The sequence below is a fragment of the Hoplias malabaricus genome, chromosome 11, assembly GCF_029633855.1.
Source record: "Hoplias malabaricus isolate fHopMal1 chromosome 11, fHopMal1.hap1, whole genome shotgun sequence".
Classification (NCBI taxonomy): domain Eukaryota; kingdom Metazoa; phylum Chordata; class Actinopteri; order Characiformes; family Erythrinidae; genus Hoplias; species Hoplias malabaricus.
Window position 1 is genome coordinate 6,173,623 of NC_089810.1, and position 20,045 is coordinate 6,193,667.

The 20,045-nt window shown below is 46.7% G+C and overlaps 1 protein-coding gene across 5 annotated transcripts in view; it reads left to right on the forward strand.

The window, feature by feature from the left end:
• Positions 1–20,045, forward strand: part of mctp2a (multiple C2 domains, transmembrane 2a) — a 70,303-nt gene that overhangs the window by 34,173 nt on the left and 16,085 nt on the right. For all 5 annotated transcript variants that reach the window (XM_066684619.1, XM_066684618.1, XM_066684615.1 and 2 more), the window contains exons 18-19: positions 16,211–16,330; positions 18,162–18,203. In XM_066684619.1, the coding sequence (XP_066540716.1) occupies positions 16,211–16,330; positions 18,162–18,203 (162 nt within the window). The remainder of the gene's footprint in view (positions 1–16,210; positions 16,331–18,161; positions 18,204–20,045) is intronic.

Consider the following 20,045-nt stretch of genomic DNA (forward strand, 5'->3'; position numbering starts at 1 on the left):
TGTAGTCACATGATTCTGCCTCATACAATCTGTCACACAGAAGCAAAATGGAGGAGAACCTAAACACAGAGTCCAGCCGAGCGACTGGAGCGGCTCGTACCAAAGAGAATCCCCCGGTCTGTTTCACACTGAACACAATCACACACCGAATACGAACAGAGCACGGCGTCAAAACTATCCCAGTAAACATTTAGCCATTGATTCAACGTTGAAATAACGTAATGACTGCCGTCTAATCAACGTTCTCTTAAGGTTGAAAATGAAAGTTGAAAAGACGTCCGAACACAGACATTGAAAAGACGACTATTAGACGTATTTTGGACGTCCATTGACGTTATTAATTGGTCCCGAAATAAATTTGTATAAAACTTGTATAAAACGCGTTTTGGACGTCCACTGACGTTATCGATTGGTCACCACTTAACTAACTTATTAAGATGGATTTTGGACGTCCATTGACGTTTAAAATATGTCCTTGACGGACAGACTACTTTTAGACCTATTTTGAACGTCCAGGGACGTTCCTTGTTTACTGGGATATTAGAATAAAATCTCTCAGCTTTAATAGCGGAGTATATTTACAGTTCACGCCTCGTCAGTAAACTATGAGGCAAAAAAATGAAAACAAAATAATCGTTTATTAATCCTTGTTTATTGATCCTAATCAAGGTGAGATGGTATTGATTTGCGGTTATATCTCCCAGCGCTATTACCAGCTCCTCCGGTTGTGTGTATGCTCACTGCCCTTAGTAAACTTGTGTGTGTGTGTGTGAATACCTGTTCACTGCCACAGATGGGTTAAATGCAGAGGTCAAATTGCATTGTACAGCTCTTGCAGAGGTTTATGGAAAAATGCTCAGTGCAGTGAATACAGTGATGGCAGTCAGGTTAATGCCCGTTAGTACATTTCTATAGATAACAGTGTGTCAGAGTGTCTGCCGGTCTATTTGGATTACATAACAGCTGGACGCAGTTGACCACTGTGAGATGATTGAGTCGAGTGCTTTATTAACCCTATACCTCCTGTAAAGAATGAAAGAAACCAAACTCTGGACGCCAAGCACATCTTTATTTGACTGATTACGTGAGGAATGAGGAGGACCTGGTGTAGGTTTGATTTCCAGTGAATCACAGTAGTGCTGCGAGAGGCACTGGGCGCTCTATAGTGCAGTGCTATCCTGGTTTTGCTGTTTTCATTTTGACTGCATTGCGGCACCAGACGTGTGTGTGTGTGTGTGTGTGTGTGTGTAGACATTACTGTGTGAGCAGACCTTTCTTCATCCTTAATACGCTTTCCTTACTTTCCTTTTTCCACTTCGGTTTAAAAGTTTGCAGAATAATTCGGCCTGGACAGTCGGATCCCTACTGAATATATATGTGTGTGTGTGTGTGTGTGTGTGTGTGTGTGTGTGTGTGTGTATGTGTGTGTGTATGTGTGTGTTTGCGTGTGTCCCTCTCGGCATCTCATGGGGCCCAGGCTCTGGGCTCTTCAGGGACCTGTCATGGAGTTTACTGTGGATATGACAGCCAAAAGAGCCCTTGATGGCGATATATGTGCACAAGGTTTTCTTTTCTTGAAACCATCCTCCGATCGATTAATAATTAACGAGGCGGACCGCGGCAGGCGCTAAGCGTGGCGTGATGGCTGCAGCGTTGACAGTGTGAACGTTATTGAGATGTGTATGCTGGGTGTTATCTCCTGGCTCCTGAGGCTTGGCACTGGGTTGGTGCTGACCTTACGGACCTGTCTCTCATCACGCATGCTGACAGACCTGCCATTGGCCAATCACATCCCCGCACTGGCATACAGCTTCAAAACGCTCCTGCAATCACTCAAATCTCAAATGTGAGGGGCCTTTTCCCTAGACAGGTTATACATAAACACTCGTAGTTTTGCCATTTCTTTCTTGGTTGGTGTGTATGTACACACACACACACACACACACACACTACTCTATGCACTGTGTATTGCCATCTGCCAGAATATCCCCTTGTATCGTTTGGACATTAAGTACAGCAATATATAGCATATTAATTTTAGGTAAATACTAATGTTTAATCCCATATATTAATCACTCATGACCATGTCATTTATTAATCAGTGGTGTAGAGGAATATTTGATTTTACCTAGTAATCGCTGTTGTCTATTTTTTATATATATTTTTACTGTTGCACATAGAACAGCTACTGGATGACTTGACTTTTCCTCTGGGATCTATCTATCTATCTATCTATCTATCTGTCTATCTATCTATCTATCTATATATCTCTATATCTCTATCTATCTATCTATCTCTCTATCTATCTATCTATATCTATCTCTATCTATCTATATCTCTATCTATCTATCTATTATGAATATATTACAGTATCAGAGCTCAAACTGCAGTCAGGATCATCAGCATCTAAAGAAAACGATACCTGCTCACCTGAGACTCTGGTATTATGCTAATACTTAGCTTTGAGCCTTTTAATCATATACTTTACCTGTCTGTAGCAGTTTAACTCCAATTACTTGGATCTAAAACTATGACTACGGCTTATATCTAGAACTATGGCTATGGTTTGTATCAAGGACTATGACTGTGAATTTTATCTAAGAGTTTCAGAAAGCAAATCGGTCCCGTCCACTGTAAATCAAACCCATAATTCATGTCATTTTCTAAATATGCTAATAGAAAAATAGTATAAATCGACTTAAAACGACAGACCTAAGTAATTATTTCACTGAAACATTCAGGCCTTCTCTGAACAAGCTGCAGTCACACTCGGCGTTCGCTGCTCGTGTCACTCTGAGAAATAGGCAGGGCCAGGGAAAGGCCAGAAGACTGGTGACACAGTCAGTCATACTGGGGAAGTTAGATAACATACTAAGTATAAAGAGTAGGGAAATATATACAGCATCTGTTCCTGGCTTCGCATTTATGGTGCATTATATAATCGGTTCAGAGTGTATTATACAATATATCTTGTTTACATGCTGCTACACAGCTAGCGTATTCCTACATTTTGGATTTGCAGTAGTGCTGTACCAAGCTCCGCCCCTTTAGGCCACTGCAGCCAAAGCAGCGATGCTATTGGTGGAGGATGCAACTTAGGAATTAAACCTCAGCACAAAACTTTGCTGGTGAAATGTGTATTCCTCGGCTGTCTGTGGCATGAAATGATCATCACCACAAATTCCACACACTACAAATGCTCACATAATTTTGCTAAAGTTTGTCCAGCGCAGCCGTGGTTTTCTCAGGGTTTCTCTCTGATGCACACTCAGCCGTTCAGGTCCAGGATCCCTCGTGGATACCAAAATCTGTGGATGCTCAACTCCAGAAAATATAATTGCTTAGTATTTGCATATAACTTCGGCAGATGAATGCAGTGATTAGTTGTTGTACTGTACTGCTCAGGGAATAATGACAAGGACAAAAGAGTGTTCAAGTTCAGTAAAGATGCAACCATCATACCCTGTAACCAATGAACCAGATGCAAGGCAGAGACTGCTCCAACGGTGAGGGCTGGTGCAACACTGAGGAGTTGTTGACTGGTGAGAGACTACAGCGTGGCGTGCTACATTCACATCATTCAGAGGAGTGTCATGTCATGCTTTAAGGGGTCTCTCTGACCTGTCTCTGCGAACTTTAAAAGACATGATTTACAGCTTCCACACTAGAGATAAGACACCACAGTTCCTCTACAGAGACGGATTACTTTCACCTGTCTGTGTAGTTTCTAAGCTGTGTTTACTAGCGGTCATTTACAGGCATAAGCTTTGTATCTAGTTTTGTTAACTTCCTGTAGTGACTTTTTCCTCGTGCTTATGACTATGGCTTTCTGTTTCTGAGGAGTGTATTATTGCTCATATGTTGCTCTGTAATGGCTCAGGAGACACAATGGGGATTCTCTTAAAATTCCTTTAAAAGGAGAAAAAGAATGAGACAAAAAGCAAACATGAGATATGGACGAGAGATGAAGGAGATGACGGAAACAGAAGGGTTTTGTTTACGTGCCAAATCTAAGCACAGTTTTTGACTTTACTGAGGTCAACAGAAGATTTGGGCTAAAGCCTCCTTTGTTTTCTGGTTGATCTCATTTTCCAGGAACCTACTCGACTCGGCTCTTTCGCTTTTCCACTGGCCAGATCTGGTCCGGGCCTTGGAACCAGGTACTGTTTTAGTCCCTGCTCAATTACAGAGTTGCGCTTGTGGAAAAGTGACTCGCTGAAAGCGAGTTGAGTCGAGTCGAGCCGATCCCATGCAGTGGACAAGCACAGTTAGGGATTTTTTTCTTTTCTTCGTTTCTGTATTTGAGTTTTTGCCTGTAGCCTCGGTTGTGGGTTCGTTTCCCGCTCCGGGTGACTGTCTGTGAGGAGTGTGGTGTGTTCTCCCTGTGTCTGCATGGGTTTCCTCCGGGTGACTGTCTGTGAGGAGTGTGGTGTGTTCTCTCTGTGTCTGTTTGGGTTTCCTCCGGGTGACTGTCTGTGAGGAGTGTGGTGTGTTCTCCCTGTGTCTGTGTGGGTTTCCTCCGGGTGACTGTCTGTGAGGAGTGTGGTGTGTTCTCCCTGTGTCTGTGTGGGTTTCCTCCAGGTGACTGTCTGTGAGGAGTGTGGTGTGTTCTCCCTGTGTCTGTGTGGGTTTCCTCCGGGTGACTGTCTGTGAGGAGTGTGGTGTGTTCTCCCTGTGTCTGCATGGGTTTCCTCCGGGTGATTGTCTGTGAGGAGTGTGGTGTGTTCTCCCTGTGTCTGCATGGGTTTCCTCCGGGTGATTGTCTGTGAGGAGTGTGGTGTGTTCTCTCTTTGTCCGCGTGGGTTTCCTCCGGGTGATTGTCTGTGAGGAGTGTGGTGTGTTCTCCCTGTGTCTGCATGGGTTTCCTCCGGGTGATTGTCTGTGAGGAGTGTGGTGTGTTCTCCCTGTGTCTGCATGGGTTTCCTCCGGGTGATTGTCTGTGAGGAGTGTGGTGTGTTCTCTCTATGTCCGCGTGGGTTTCCTCCGGGTGATTGTCTGTGAGGAGTGTGGTGTGTTCTCCCTGTGTCTGCATGGGTTTCCTCCGGGTGATTGTCTGTGAGGAGTGTGGTGTGTTCTCCCTGTGTCTGCATGGGTTTCCTCCGGGTGATTGTCTGTGAGGAGTGTGGTGTGTTCTCTCTATGTCCGCGTGGGTTTCCTCCGGGTGATTGTCTGTGAGGAGTGTGGTGTGTTCTCCTTGTGTCTCCGTGGGTTTCCTCCGGGTGACTGTCTGTGAGGAGTGTGGTGAGTTCTCCCTGTGTCTGCGTGGGTTTCCTCCGGGTGACTGTCTGTGAGGAGTGTGGTGTGTTCTCCCTGTGTCTGCATGGGTTTCCTCCGGGTGATTGTCTGTGAGGAGTGTGGTGTGTTCTCTCTATGTCTGCGTGGGTTTCCTCCGGGTGATTGTCTGTGAGGAGTGTGGTGTGTTCTCCTTGTGTCTCCGTGGGTTTCCTCCGGGTGACTGTCTGTGAGGAGTGTGGTGAGTTCTCCCTGTGTCTGCGTGGGTTTCCTCCGGGTGACTGTCTGTGAGGAGTATGGTGTGTTCTCCCTGTGTCTGCGTGGGTTTCCTCCGGGTGACTGTCTGTGAGGAGTGTGGTGTGTTCTCCCTGTGTCTGCGTGGGTTTCCTCCGGGTGACTGTCTGTGAGGAGTGTGGTGTGTTCTCTCTGTGTCTGCGTGGGTTTCCTCCGGGTGACTGTCTGTGAGGACTGTGGTGTGTTCTCCTTGTGTCTCCGTGGGTTTCCTCCAGGTGACTGTCTGTGAGGAGTGTGGTGAGTTCTCCCTGTGTCTGCGTGGGTTTCCTCCGGGTGACTGTCTGTGAGGAGTGTGGTGTGTTCTCCCCGTGTCTGTGTGGGTTTCCTCCGGGTGACTGTCTGTGAGGAGTGTGGTGAGTTCTCCCTGTGTCTGTGTGGGTTTCCTCCGGGTGACTGTCTGTGAGGAGTGTGGTGTGTTCTCTCTGTGTCTGCGTGGGTTTCCTCTGGGTGACTGTCTGTGAGGAGTGTGGTGTGTTCTCTCTGTGTCTGCGTGGGTTTCCTCTGGGTGACTGTCTGTGAGGAGTGTGGTGTGTTCTCCCTGTGTCTGCGTTTTCTCTGGGTGCTCCGGTTTCCTCCCACAGTCCAAAAACACACGTTGGTAGGTGGATTGTCGACTCAAAAGTGTCCGTAGGTGTGAGTGTGTGAGTGTGTGTGTGTTGCCCTGTGAAGGACTGGCACCCCCTCCAGGGTGTATTCCTGCCTTACACCCAATGATTCCAGGTAGGCTCTGGACCCACCGTGACCCTGAACTGGATAAGGGTTACAGACAATGAATGAATGAAAAAAGTTTTTGACTGTATTATTTTTACTGGTTTGGACTGCGGTTCCCATTAAACTGTTCCTCAGTCCACACTCGTCAGTACTCAGCTCTGCAGTTTGAGCTTTGCTTTCTTGAAATATTTGGAATATTAAATCTGTGGATGCATAATGCCAAATGTATACAGTGAGTTTGAGTTTCTCTACGAGCTTAAGAGATAGCAGACAGCACATGGGCAGCAGTAAAGACACTATTTTGAATATTCCTAACAGCTTGTTTACCCAGCAGCGTGATTGTTTATGTACTGCAGACATTTTGCTTTACTGCACTGGCATATCTCCAGCTGCAGCGGATCGTGTTACGCGCTCCATGTTCATCTCGAACGCGTGTGTGAGATCGTGTATTCAGTGCTCGCAGTGTCCTAATGACCAGTGATAACGTGCTCACCACCTCCCAAGCCTGAGTGGACAGTTCTCCCCAGGCTCTGCTCGGCTGTGGCCCTGGCTGGCCCCTGCCGGCCCCGCTGGCCGTGATGCATGTGTGCGTGTGCGAGTGTGTGTGAGCGGAGCTGACACTCGGGCTCGGGTGGCCTCGGGGGGAAGACGGCTCGCATGGCGGATCTGTCACCCAGAAGGTCGCTGAGTGTTAACGCTCCCGACACGGATTAAACAGTGGTGGCCGGTGTGGCCAGGCGCTGACAGGCACCCTGCACCCTCTGCCTGCAGCACACACACTCACATACTTTCTCCCACTCTCTCTCTCTCTCTCACTCACACACACACACACACACACATCATTCCAACGGCCACTGCTTGGGCCATAGCCTGCCAGACTCTGTTTGTACTGGAATCTATGGTCTCTACAAACAACAAAGCAGCTCCATGGTGTTTATTACAGACCATGTTCAAACAAAAGGTCTTCATACAGCAGTGTCTTTACATAAACTACACTGTGGGAATTTTTCTGATGATTCCGAGCCTGATGTGAGGAAACACAGTAGTGGGATGTGACTCTGAACTAGGCCTGTTCCTCCGGCCTTGAATTAAGAAGTAGTTGTTTGTACAACACTGCTAATATTTTGTTGTATTTTAATACCTTAATATTATCTCATTATGGCCTGTCCCTACGGTTTATATTTATTTATTTATTTATTTATTCTTTAGGACGCATTAGTATTATTTGAGTGGGGTTGGGGTGACTCTGTTGCTGAACGGAGAGACTGTGCACCTGTAAAACAATAAAGACACCGTACCCAGGACACTATTTGGCATCTACGCAGTGTGCTTTTTGTGCTGAGTTTTTGCCTGTAGCCTCGGTTGTGGGTTCGAGTCCCGCTCCGGGTGACTGTCTGTGAGGAATGTGATGTGTTCTCCCTGTGTCTGCGTGGGTTTACTCCGGGTGACTGTCTGTGAGGAATGTGGTGTGTTCTCCTTGTGTCTGCGTGGGTTTCCTCCAGGTGACTGTCTGTGAGGAGTGTGGTGTGTTCTCTCTGTGTCTGTGTGGGTTTCCTCCGGGTGACTGTCTGTGAGGAGTGTGGTGTGTTCTCCCTGAGTCTGCGTGGGTTTCCTCCGGGTGACTGTCTGTGAGGAGTGTGGTGTGTTCTCTCTGTGTCTGCGTGGGTTTCCTCCGGGTGACTGTCTGTGAGGAGTGTGGTGTGTTCTCTCTGTGTCTGCGTGGGTTTCCTCTGGGTGACTGTCTGTGAGGAGTGTGGTGTGTTCTCCCTGTGTCTGCGTGGGTTTCCTCCAGGTGACTGTCTGTGAGGAGTGTGGTGTGTTCTCTCTGTGTCTGTGTGGGTTTCCTCCGGGTGACTGTCTGTGAGGAGTGTGGTGTGTTCTCCCTGAGTCTGCGTGGGTTTCCTCCGGGTGACTGTCTGTGAGGAGTGTGGTGTGTTCTCTCTGTGTCTGCGTGGGTTTCCTCCGGGTGACTGTCTGTGAGGAGTGTGGTGTGTTCTCCCTGTGTCTGCGTGGGTTTCCTCCGGGTGACTGTCTGTGAGGAGTGTGGTGTGTTCTCTCTGTGTCTGCGTGGGTTTCCTCCGGGTGACTGTCTGTGAGGAGTGTGGTGTGTTCTCCCTGTGTCTGCGTGGGTTTCCTCCGGGTGACTGTCTGTGAGGAGTTGGTATGTTCTCCTGTACAACCATAAAGACACCGTACCCAGGACACTATTTGGCATCTACGCAGTGTGTGTTTTTATCTCGTCTGTTTGTATGTTTGTGTTGTGTTTGCTTGGTCTCGGTAATAAAATGTCCTAAATAAACATACTGAACAGTAAATCCAGCCTTGAGCGGCCGGTCTGTGCTGCTAAAAGGAAAACCTAAACTTCAGGTCCAAATAAGAGCAAATAAAACGTGTTATTATTAAAATAGTGATCAATTTTCGACACGATTATTTCTGTAATTGTTTGCTTCTCCAGTCTTAATAAATGTGTGATGCTTCAACATTTTTGTGATATATGTTCTCCGCTCCCATGTTTATAATTGCTAACTATACTGAATAATGCATTTAGCTTCCGCTACGTACAGTGCCAGGCATTAGCATTAGCGCTATTACTGAATTCATTATCCTCCCTATAACACAATAACACGAGCAGAGCTCTGTAAGAGGCATTACTTCTGAAACACCTCTGTTCAGCCTGAGCCACGCTGGCTGTTAAAGATGCTAATGACAGAGATGATGCGTGTGGCGTCGTCAGCGCTCTTAGTAAATCGAAGCTGTCTTTCTCTGTCCTCTCTCTGTGTTGATGGGGTTTGAGCTGAATGTATGTGCAATATTTATTCAGCGCTAGCTGTGAGCGGCTCGTTCACCCACCTACTCTACCTGCCCTGCAGAGAAATCTCCTCTGTGTGTCCCTCTCGCTCTGAAAGCCTGGCCCCGGCTCGCCACAAATTACATGTCTCATTGCTCCTGCACTTACTGCAGCTTTAAAGAATAGCAATGCAACGCCGTGGCCAACATTAGCCCATGGCCGATTGGCCTGCTTCACTCTCTCTCTCTCTCTCTCTCTCTCTCTCTCTCTGGCTGTGAAAAGGCAAGCGTGAGCACAGCAGTCACCGGGGCCTTTGATTCATTATTAATACTATCTTTTTTGTATTTTAATTGAGAAAGCAATGCAGATTACTCCAGCTGCCCTCTGCTTCACCTAAAAAAAAGAGATGTTTTTTGCATTCAGATTCTCTCACACTCAGACCCTGTAGCCAGTAGTTGGCCTTGTTAGACTCGTTCCGATGTGTTCATATCATTTGGCTTCCATCCATGGCCCTCTCGCTGACCCTCACAGGCTTGGCAACCACTGCCAGCTGTTTGTTAGCGGCTGTAGCTTCTCCGCTAGAGAAATGTAGGAGAGACACACATCAATGAGACAAACTTCCACATCAGGTTTCAGCAAGCAGCTGCAGCAGTGGAGAGAACATGTCCATGTAATCCTCATCAGAATGGTCAATTGAATGGTCAGTCATGCTAAAACGTTGACATATACGCAGTGAATGACTTGTGTTTTGTTTGTAGGAGGTCGCTTTAAAGCAGATCAGTAGCATAGCAGCGAATGCTAGCTCATTAACCGCTAATCTGACTTCACTCCACTATTAGCGCTAGATGCTAAGATGCTACATTGTTCTTGTGCTTCTAGTGTACAGTTATAACCTTATATTCCTTGTTTATTCAACTCCTCCACAGCTCTTTGTTGGGGAATGTATCCCTTCTGCCTTCAGATTTCAGAGGAAAGACAATGCTGCATCGTACTCCCATGGCTTAAGAAACTTAGCATCCTGCACTTTTTCCCCCATCGTCCATCGTTCCCGTGTTCAATGCGTCAGTGAGAAGCCTGGGCTGAAAGCCTCTCTCCACCCCCTATTCCCGTTTAATCAATTTGCAGGATTGTATAAACTCTTACTGAGGGCGTCTTTGTCCTTTTGTTCCTGCTGTGGCTTCCCCTCGCTCCCCCTCCAGGGAGAGTGTGGGTGGTGTGCTGCTGCCAGCCTTCCACTGACTCCTGGAGTTGTTTTATTCACACTTTTAATCGCTGAGTGCTTTATTATTAGGTGCAGGAATCCCGCCCGGCCGGGGGGTGGGGGTAGGGAGGGGGTGGGGGATCGGCTCAGGAAGCCACAGAAATGTGTTTAGCAGAATCATATTAACACCGTCATAAAGCAAAAGCTGTCAGGCTGCTGTTAACCCACCAGTGGAGTGGCCTGGCCCTGGCCACTCTCCTCCAGACACACACACACACACACAGGTGAAGGAGCAGACCTCTTCTCCAACATCCATCAAAGCCTACTCCAGCTCACACTAACACCTTTGATTCATTTGCTTCTTTTTAATTAAATATTTCTCTCTTTATTTTGGTATTGTGTTCTGTTGGATACTCCATGGGCTCTGGTGCTAATTTTCAACGTTAATGCTGTTCAGCAAAGAAGCTTTAGCCACCACACACACACACACACTCCAACTGCATGGATTGAAAATAAATAGCCCGATGTCTTATGACTTTATTCCTTCAGTTTACTCCCTTCTTTATGCAGAAATGAATGACTGTCAGTCACACAGACCCGACGTCTGCTTCCTGTTACTCCCAGTAACACACAGTGATGCCTCTCCACAGACCAGAAGGGAACCCTAGTTCTTAGGCCAATTAAAATGTGGATTATTTTCAATAGGAATTTACACCTAAGCCTGACAGGGTGCAATTTGTCTCCTCGGCTCTTTAATCACCGACGTTTGCTGCTAATAAAACATAAACCACTTAGTGGAGAATTAGTTCCATCGCTCTTCCTCTGGAGCAGGAGGATATTTCAGATGGTGGGGGGGGGGGGTAGACCACTGCCTCTCCTCATTAGCTGGAGGCTATTTGACAAGTTGGACATTGTCTCCACGTCCGAGCGATGGAGCCGGCGCGGTTTCCCAGGCGCTCGCTGGGACGATTGTGTTTAAAAAAAAAAGCCATGTAAATTCATTGCATTTAGGCTGCCCACAGCCGCCCGCGTGGTGGGAGGCGAAGCTGGAGATTTTTCTGACAGGTTTGGTTTATCCCCTCATTTAGACGCTGCGTTTAGACACAAGGCGCAGGATTTCACCGGGCTTTTATCTTGTCCACCAAGGCTGTGCGCCGCTGAGCAGAAATTTGCATTAGTGTGCGATTATGAATACCTGTGACAGATTCCCACTCGCCGCTCCCCAGGTGGAAACGAATGGGCTCCCTCTGCCTAGTCGTGCAGGAAGACACAGACCAGGCAATTGGACGTTACTGGTTCAATGTAGCAGCTTGTGCAGTGAGGGCAAAAGGGTTTTGGCTGTCCTGCTGGGCTTGAGGCGGTTTTGCCTGCCTCTCTCTCTCTGTGACTGGCTACCTGTAAGCCAACCTGCTGAGCTCCGGTGGAGGGGGAGCCCCAGAAGAAAACCTCCAGGGACTGGAGGTAACACAATATGACACAGGTTACTCCAAATCAGAGCGGACAGGGAGAGGCCTCCCCACCACACACCAACACAAACAAACACACACATGTAAAGCCGAGTACGATTCCCTCTACCTCTGTTCATCTGGCACTTTTCACTGTGCATCATTTTCCCTCACAGATTAAGAGACTGCAGCAGCAAGTGGTTCAAGGCATCACTTGCGATGGTCCGGTCTGGCCACGTTTGTTATGAATTATTAAAAAAAAGAAAGCCCCAGACGTGTACCATGCTGCTGCATTGCCTGGGGGGGCTGTGTAGGCCGAACGCTCTGTGCATTAGACACGGTTCGCATATCCCCGGTGGCGGTGTGTGTGTGTGTGTGCGTGTGTGGCTGCACATGAACCTTGTCTGCGAGTGATGGTAGGTAGACTGGCCCCAGAGCATGGTGTCTGGATGCTGGTTGATATGACAGGAACATGCTGCTGTTTTACCAGGACTAAAACTCTAGGCCTGAAGGCCTGGTCCAAGCCAAGCCTGTCTCAGGCTTAAGTCAAACATATTGTTTCTAACAAGCCCCTAGCCAGGCACAAGCCTATTGTTCTGCGGACCACCGCAGGACCACCGGCCAGTGCAGTGTATTCGGTCTGCACAAAGAGAAATGCACACTGGAACAGATGATACGACAGAGCCATGACCAGTGAAACACCCGCATTGGGTCAGTGTTAGTTCAGAGACGAGATTCACAACGACATAGTGATCTAAAGTAATGCGGAGTATCACAGTAATGATAAATAGAGCTGTAACACACAGGCCTTTGTGTTATTTTGGGCCACTTCAATGGGTCCTCATTGTAAATGAGATGCACACTCCTACAGTAAACGGTCCTTTAACGGTTCTTTAGTAAAGACAGTGGTTCTATACCGAACGAAGAACCTTCTGCATTCTTAGAGGATGTTTTGAATATGGTTTTATACGGCACCTTGTTGAAAAGGGTTCTATGTAGAACAAAATGTGTCTGCTACTGTTATGATGCTAAGCTTTAACAGCAGAAGAACTCTTTGGTGCGAAAATTTTTGGCCCCTGAGAAAATGAGATTTAAAAAAGCTATTTATCTGAGGACTAAGGGTTTTCTCGCTCATATAAAACAAACAGGAAAAGAACCCTAAACTTAGCATAAAAACAAATGAGATTATTAAACCAAGTGTTATATTGTGTGTGTTATCTCTCCTCAGTCCGGTGTTATTTGAGGTTATCGTCCAATCCCTAGATTTAGTGGTTAATAAATACTTAATTATGTTAAATCAAGTGTGCTGTTGATTTAACAAATCCATACGATCAGGAGAACATATTTTTATTACATTTTATGCATTTTTTTACAAGCGCCACACATTATTTAAAGACTTTACATAGAACTGTACATAAAATCATTAAAAAATAAAGATTCTATATCGAACCCTTTTCGACAACATATTCTTCACCATGATGCAAAGTGTATGTGGTCCTATATAAAACCGTTTTATTGTAAAGTATAGTAATAATTTCTTTCCTTATTAACACTATTCCAAAATAAATAAAACTATTGAGATGTGTAACAAATAAAAAAGGCATTACATATAAAATAATAATAAAAGAACCCAAACAAAAACCCCAAAAAAGTAGATAAAAATTGTCCAACAAGTTGTTGGCCAGAGATTTAACTTATATTTGCCTACTCTTTACATCAATTAGTTTCTCATAAGCAGACCTTCACAGGGCGACACACACATTCACTCACACCTACGGACACTTTTGAGTCGCCAGTCCACCTACCAACGTGTGTTTTTGGAGCGTGGGAGGAAACCGGAGCACCCGGAGGAAACCCACACAGACACAGAGAGAACACACCACACTCCTCACAGACAGTCACCCGGAGGAAACCCACACAGACACAGAGAGAACACACCACACTCCTCACAGACAGTCACCCGGAGGAAACCCACACAGACACAGAGAGAACACACCACACTCCTCACAGACAGTCACCCGGAGGAAACCCACACAGACACAGAGAGAACACACCACACTCCTCACAGACAGTCACCCGGAGGAAACCCACACAGACACAGAGAGAACACACCACACTCCTCACAGACAGTCACCCGGAGGAAACCCACACAGACACAGAGAGAACACACCACACTCCTCACAGACAGTCACCCGGAGGAAACCCACACAGACACAGAGAGAACACACCACACTCCTCACAGACAGTCACCCGGAGGAAACCCACACAGACACAGAGAGAACACACCACACTCCTCACAGACAGTCACCCGAAGGAAACCTACGCAGACACAGGGAGAACACACCACACTCCTCACAGACAGTCACTCGGAGCGGAACTCAAACCCACAACCTCCAGGACCCTGGAGCTGTGACAGAGACACTACCTGCTGCTCGACCGTGCCACCCCTCAATGCTACTTAACCCACTGAATTCATTGTAGTAGCACCTCCTTTGGCTTTATATTTTGACAGACGAGTCCTCAGACAAGTTTATTAGGTTGTTTCTAAGCAAACTTAAGCACAGCCACCCAATTACTGCTCAGCTGAACAATGCAGGAGCCACGAGTGTCAAATCAAATTACTTTGTATAGTGTATATAATTACAACAGATGTTGTCACAAAGCACCTTCACTGAATTGTGGTAAAGACCACGTTTTGACCTGAAATGTAAGCGGTGAGCAAGCCAAGGGCGACAGTGGCCCAGAGAAACTCCCTCAGAGCTGCCTTACGAACTGTTCGTTTAAAAAAAGATCCGCCGTGCTACTACAAGAACCGGGGCAGGTGTGTTTGGAAGTGCTGTATGCACCTGTGCAGAAGTCAGGAAACATTTGGATCGCAGTATTTCAAACCGCCTGGCTCTGCTGCTGCTGCAAAATTATGTGGCATCAGCATGGTGTTAATCGATGCAAATGGAATTTTGAGATATTAAAATTGCTGCTGTGCTGCTAACTTGAAGGCTCACGCACACACACACACACACACTCACAAAATGAGAGAGGTTCTTTTGTTATATGGTGATTTTTCACGAGGGCCTGAACATGGCAGTAGCAGTAGGTGGTTGTTCCAGTGTAAACTGTTCCATAGTAGTATTATGTTTAAGTCTTTGTCGTGTTGATGATACTGCCACGATGTATCCATTTCAGACGATACTGATGTATAATAATTATATTAGGAATTTCTATTCCAAAACAACACATTCTTTTCAAACCCCATCTACAGCGACAGTGTGTGGTTAATAGAGCTGTAAAGCAGAGGTCTGTAAACGAGTCGTTTAGATTTTGTGCTGCGTCTTACGTAGAGTCTTCAGCATCGTCCCGCCTCCTCGTGTGAGTGTCTCCAATCACAGCACCGGACCCATGTTTGTGTAAAATGGAAAATCCAAATTAAACAGAACAAAACAGACACCACGAGTGCTAAGAAATAAAAGCGCTGAGTAAAAACAAGGAGAAAGGAGTTAAGAATAAAGCAAAAGTGATTAAAAGTGATTAGTTTTTCCGACTCGCTGCCCACTGCTTTAAACCAGAAAATTAACCAGAGGCTCGTTCTGAACTGGGCTTTTTAAACAGCAGAAGACAGGTACTGTTTTGTTGGATGTATGTGGTATTTGATTAAGACCCGGGAACTGTGTTTATTTGAGGAAAAACATGGGTATAATATGATCACTTTAAATTCCATTGTCTATTTAGCTGCTTAAAATCAGTGTGAATAAAATGTCTATATCTTCTGACAAGTCATTGTGATGCTCCAGTGAGCTGTGATATGGAGAATAGAGTCCCTGTCATTGCTACTCCTGGCTCAGCACTGCAGAAACTGAACTGTGTACCCACCCCTCACCCCCCTTCCAAGTGGACACCCGCTCATCCAGTTTCTCCTGAAAGTCAATGATAGTAAACAGTTATCCCACCTCCCAAACTAAAAAGAAATAGCCTCTAACAGTGAGACTTTGGACTAGGTGCTGATTCATTGCTGTGAGGAGCTGATGGCATTCAGCCACCTAAGCATTAATAAGGTCAGGTTGATGCTGGATGATTAGTTCTGGGTCATAAACGTCACTCTAACTCCTCCCAAATGTAATGTTCACTCTCTGACGCTTGATCTTATGCTAATACCGTTGGCAGCGTTGAGACCACACAGGCACGGTGTGTACAGCCGGATGCTGAACCATAAGGCGCTGAATTTACTTCTCCGTCCCGGTATACGTTGAGACAAACATTGTTTGGAAATCATTTTGGTTTTCTCAATACCACCAAGCCCTACTCGGCCGCGGTGTCTCCTCGGGTTATTTCTGTGGGCTGAGAGGTCTTATGACACATTTGTGTGGAGTTATTGAGGAGGTGGTGTGCTGGGCACTGTGTGCACGGGAGTGTGGGGGTGGGATGGTGTTGTGCGAGGGCAACGCTGCTCACTGCTCATTTCGTGACTCTCACCCCTTGTCTGCCCTCTCTCTCCCTCTCGTTCTCCCTCCCCTTTCTTTCTCTCTATCTGCTCTGCTCTCTCAGATCTTCGTAGGGACGGTGTGGCACTTTGAGCTCTTCATGCTGCCTCTCTTCCTCCTCCTGCTGATTGGCTGGAACTACTTCCACATCACCCCAGGCACGGGCAGCCACAGTCAGGACCTGGTGAGTGCCGTGACCTCACCCACACAGCAGCGTAGCAACTTCCCAACTCGCGGTCAGCCTACACAGGCTTCCAGATTGGGAGAAGATCAGCAGCATGCACTACATTTATTGTCTTATTTGGCAATGCAGCGGAGTGTTTACACTGTACACTAAGGGCATTAAGCATGAACGTTGGTCAGTGGGAGTATAGTAGGTATTTTATTGATATTAAGTCTATTAAGCCTGTTTTTATAAGGTTACTGCTTTTATTTAAACCTCTCTGTTTTTACAATCTTTATCAGTGCCACTGACCATAGAGGAGCACTTAACATTTCCACAGTTACAGACTGTAATCTGCCTGTTGCTCCACATACTTTACTAACTAACTATCACCCTGTCAGTGTCAGGACCCCCACAGGGCAGGTGCAATTTAGCTGGTGAATTATTCCCAGCGCTGCAATGGCCGTGTGTGTTGTGCTGGTGTAGAGTGGATCAGACACAGCAGTGCTGCTGGAGTTTTTAAAACCCCTCTGTGTCTGGACTGAGAACAGTCCACCGACCAAAAACATCCAGCCGACAGCGTCCTGTGTCACTGATGAAGGACTAGAGGACGAGCGACACACACTGTGCAGCGACAGATGAGCTACTGTCTCTGACTCTACATCTACAAGGTGGACCAACGAGGGAGGAGTGTCTCACAGAGTGGACAGAGAGTGGACACAGGGTTTAAAAACTCCAGCAGCACTGCTGTGTCTGATCCACTCTACACGAGCACAACACACACTAACACACCACCACCACGTCAGTGTCACTGCAGCGCTGAGAACGATCCACCACCACATCACACCTGCTCTGTGGGGGTCCTGAGCGCTTGAGGAACAGTGTCAGAAAGGAGGTCGGAGAAAGCGTGGTCCTGTACGGTCAGTGGAGCTGATAAACAAGGAAGTAGATTTACTGTTAGGGCTGTTTGTGGTATTACTGTGTTTGCAGATACTTAGTGAAGCCAGATTTATTGTACTCACGCTGTATAAGCACTGCCGCAAATCTAATATTTGTCCTCGTACCCAAAATAATAAAACCCTGCTGCAGAAGCTCTGCGCACTGTGTAAACTACCCTCAAAACACAGTGTGTATGTTTATGCCTAAGTGGCCAGTGCAGATATATGTACAGTATATTGATGTGTGTAAAAGTTTCAAATGAGGTTAGCATTGTTCACGCAGTTGGAATGACCTCTATTTCCACTGGTTCGGAAGTTTGTCGCCGCAGTGCGTACCCAGAATGCATGAGCGACATCCTCCCTAACTCATGGCCTGCGTGTCAGTGCTGTAGGCAGAGCTAGCGCACTCTGGGCAATGTTAAAGTCTGGGTGCGCCTCTGTCACCTTGCCCTGACCCGGTTCTCCCCGGCAGAATGCTCCCTGGCAATGTCACATCCCATCCCCAGCCGGCGACAGCGATGACTTGATGTAAAGCGATCCAGGCACAGACAACCCAAATTAAATGTTTTTCATTTTTTCCTCCCCCCATTTCTGTTGCATGTGTGTGTTGTTTGCGTGTGTGTGTGTGTGTGTGTGTGTGTTTATGTCGTAAAGAAATGAGATTGCTCGGTGGTGACACGGCTCTTGTGAGGGAAGGCCCCTCTCGCTCACCTTTCCTTTTTGTGCGAGGTCACCCCTGTGATGTAGTTGCCAAGGCAACGGGCCTCTCCCAATAGGGGTGTATGTACAAGACACGGGTTTCATTACAAGGTGTTTGTTTAAAAAAAAAAGAAAGAAAGAGCGAGCTCCGGTGCCTACATGTGTCCACCTTGCAGACTCCTTTAACTCACTCTCTCACTCTCCTCCTCTTCCAGGAGAACGTGTTTGTGGCGGAGGACGAGGACGAGGATGAAAAGGTACTCCATTCTTCTTTATCTCTTCTCGTTTATTTCCCCCCCACCTTTTCTGATTAACCAGAGTTCACAGAGCTGTGGGCCTGACCTCGCGGCGCCGCGCCGAGCACCACCGTCCCTTCCGCCGCCATGTTTAACTCGCCACTTCCAAGTTAAAACACACTGGAAATGAGGACAGCGGCTGTTACCGTTCTCAGCGAGCGCACCATATTTTCCTCTACGAGTTCCAGTCCAGTCTCTGGGGAACACTCCCGCGTACGACAAATGGATTTAGTTGCTTTGCTGCGCTCCTTTGAAACACAGAAATAAGCACAGAACGGAGTCATTAATTGAAGTCTAGCTTCCACTGGGGAATAGAGGCATTGTGAAAATTTCACACCAGACACGTCTAAATAGGGAGGCTGGTCTTTAGATGAACTCGGGCTCAGTAAATAAACCGTGCCTTGTTCTGTTTATACGGAGGGCAGTAAGCAGGCGCAGGCCTGAGGTAGGTCAAAGGGTTAATAAACGGTAACTAATTTTGTGTTTATTTCTCAAATAAACGCAAATAGCTGCTCGAATGTGACGTTCAGTTCATTCCGCTGCAGCTTGTGGTGTAGTTTAATTTGCGGACGTATTCAGAGACTCTTAACCGCTAGCCGCTAAAAGCGCCCCCGCTGATTAAATCTGTACAGTCGCTGATTCGGCTCGTAATCGTATTAGCCTGTGTTGTCTGGTCTGGAGAGGAATGAGTTAATAAGAAGTTGATGTGTTATTGCTTTCTGACTGCGTTGTGTGGAAGTGTGGAGCCCCCGAGCCTCCGAGCACTGACCCCAGCGCTGTGTGGCTACAGGCCCGGGATTCATATCCATAATGTGCTAAATATATTCTGTTGTGATGACCGCAGGCTAGCTTCATCTATGGAGAGGAACCCCTCTGTTAAAAACAGGTCTCCCTTCCAAATCCTGTCTGAGCCGAGCAGCTAATTCGCGGATGAAACACATTATGTGTGCGTCTGCGTTGCGCGAGCACATTAGCCGATGCCCAGCAGCTAAACAATTGTAATAAATCTTGGGGGGAGAAAACGACTTTGCGCCCAAAGAGGAAGCAATGATATGGCAATTATATGTGGCTTCTATGAGCACTGAATGCAAATGTCTGTATGTGTTTAAGACTCGGAAAATAACATTAGCTTAATTTCTTATCCACAATAATCAGTTTCATTTGTCTAATTGGTTTTGATTTTAGCGAAAAAAAAATAAAAATAGCCACCAGTGCAGTTCCCACTGTCAGTGAACGGTGATAAGATGTTTTTCTAATACAAGCCACGAGTGTCTGAATTAATGGAATTGTTTTTTGATGCTTGTTTCTGAGCCCTTTCACGATTCGTAAAAATTAAATATGTCCTTTCATTTCCTTAATTAAGCATCTGTCTATGTTTGCTTTAAGCTGTCTGCTCTCATTTAAGGCGGCCTTCTTTCAAAGTGCTGTTGTGGGTCTGAGCTGTGCCTTTTAAATTCGATATCATAGCGGCAGATCAAGCAGCGTAGCTTTCCACACCCTATCAAAGCCATCGCGGGCTAATGTTTGGGGTTAAAGAATGATCGGTGTTAAATTTGATAACTTCAAAGGTGATACGTTCCCCCGTGTCCTCTGGTTAAAAAGGGAGTAAAAAGCTATCCCCTCTGAGAAGGTTACCAATATCATGGGCCTTGTTTTTTTCGGCGCTTCACCCCGGAGAAAGAGAATATGTAAACGTCCTGCTGAGCGATGCGGAGGCTGACGAATGAGGCTAAAGAAAGACGATAGGAGCGGCTACGTTACAGCAGAAATAACACACAACAGATCCAGCCCTATGAGCACAGA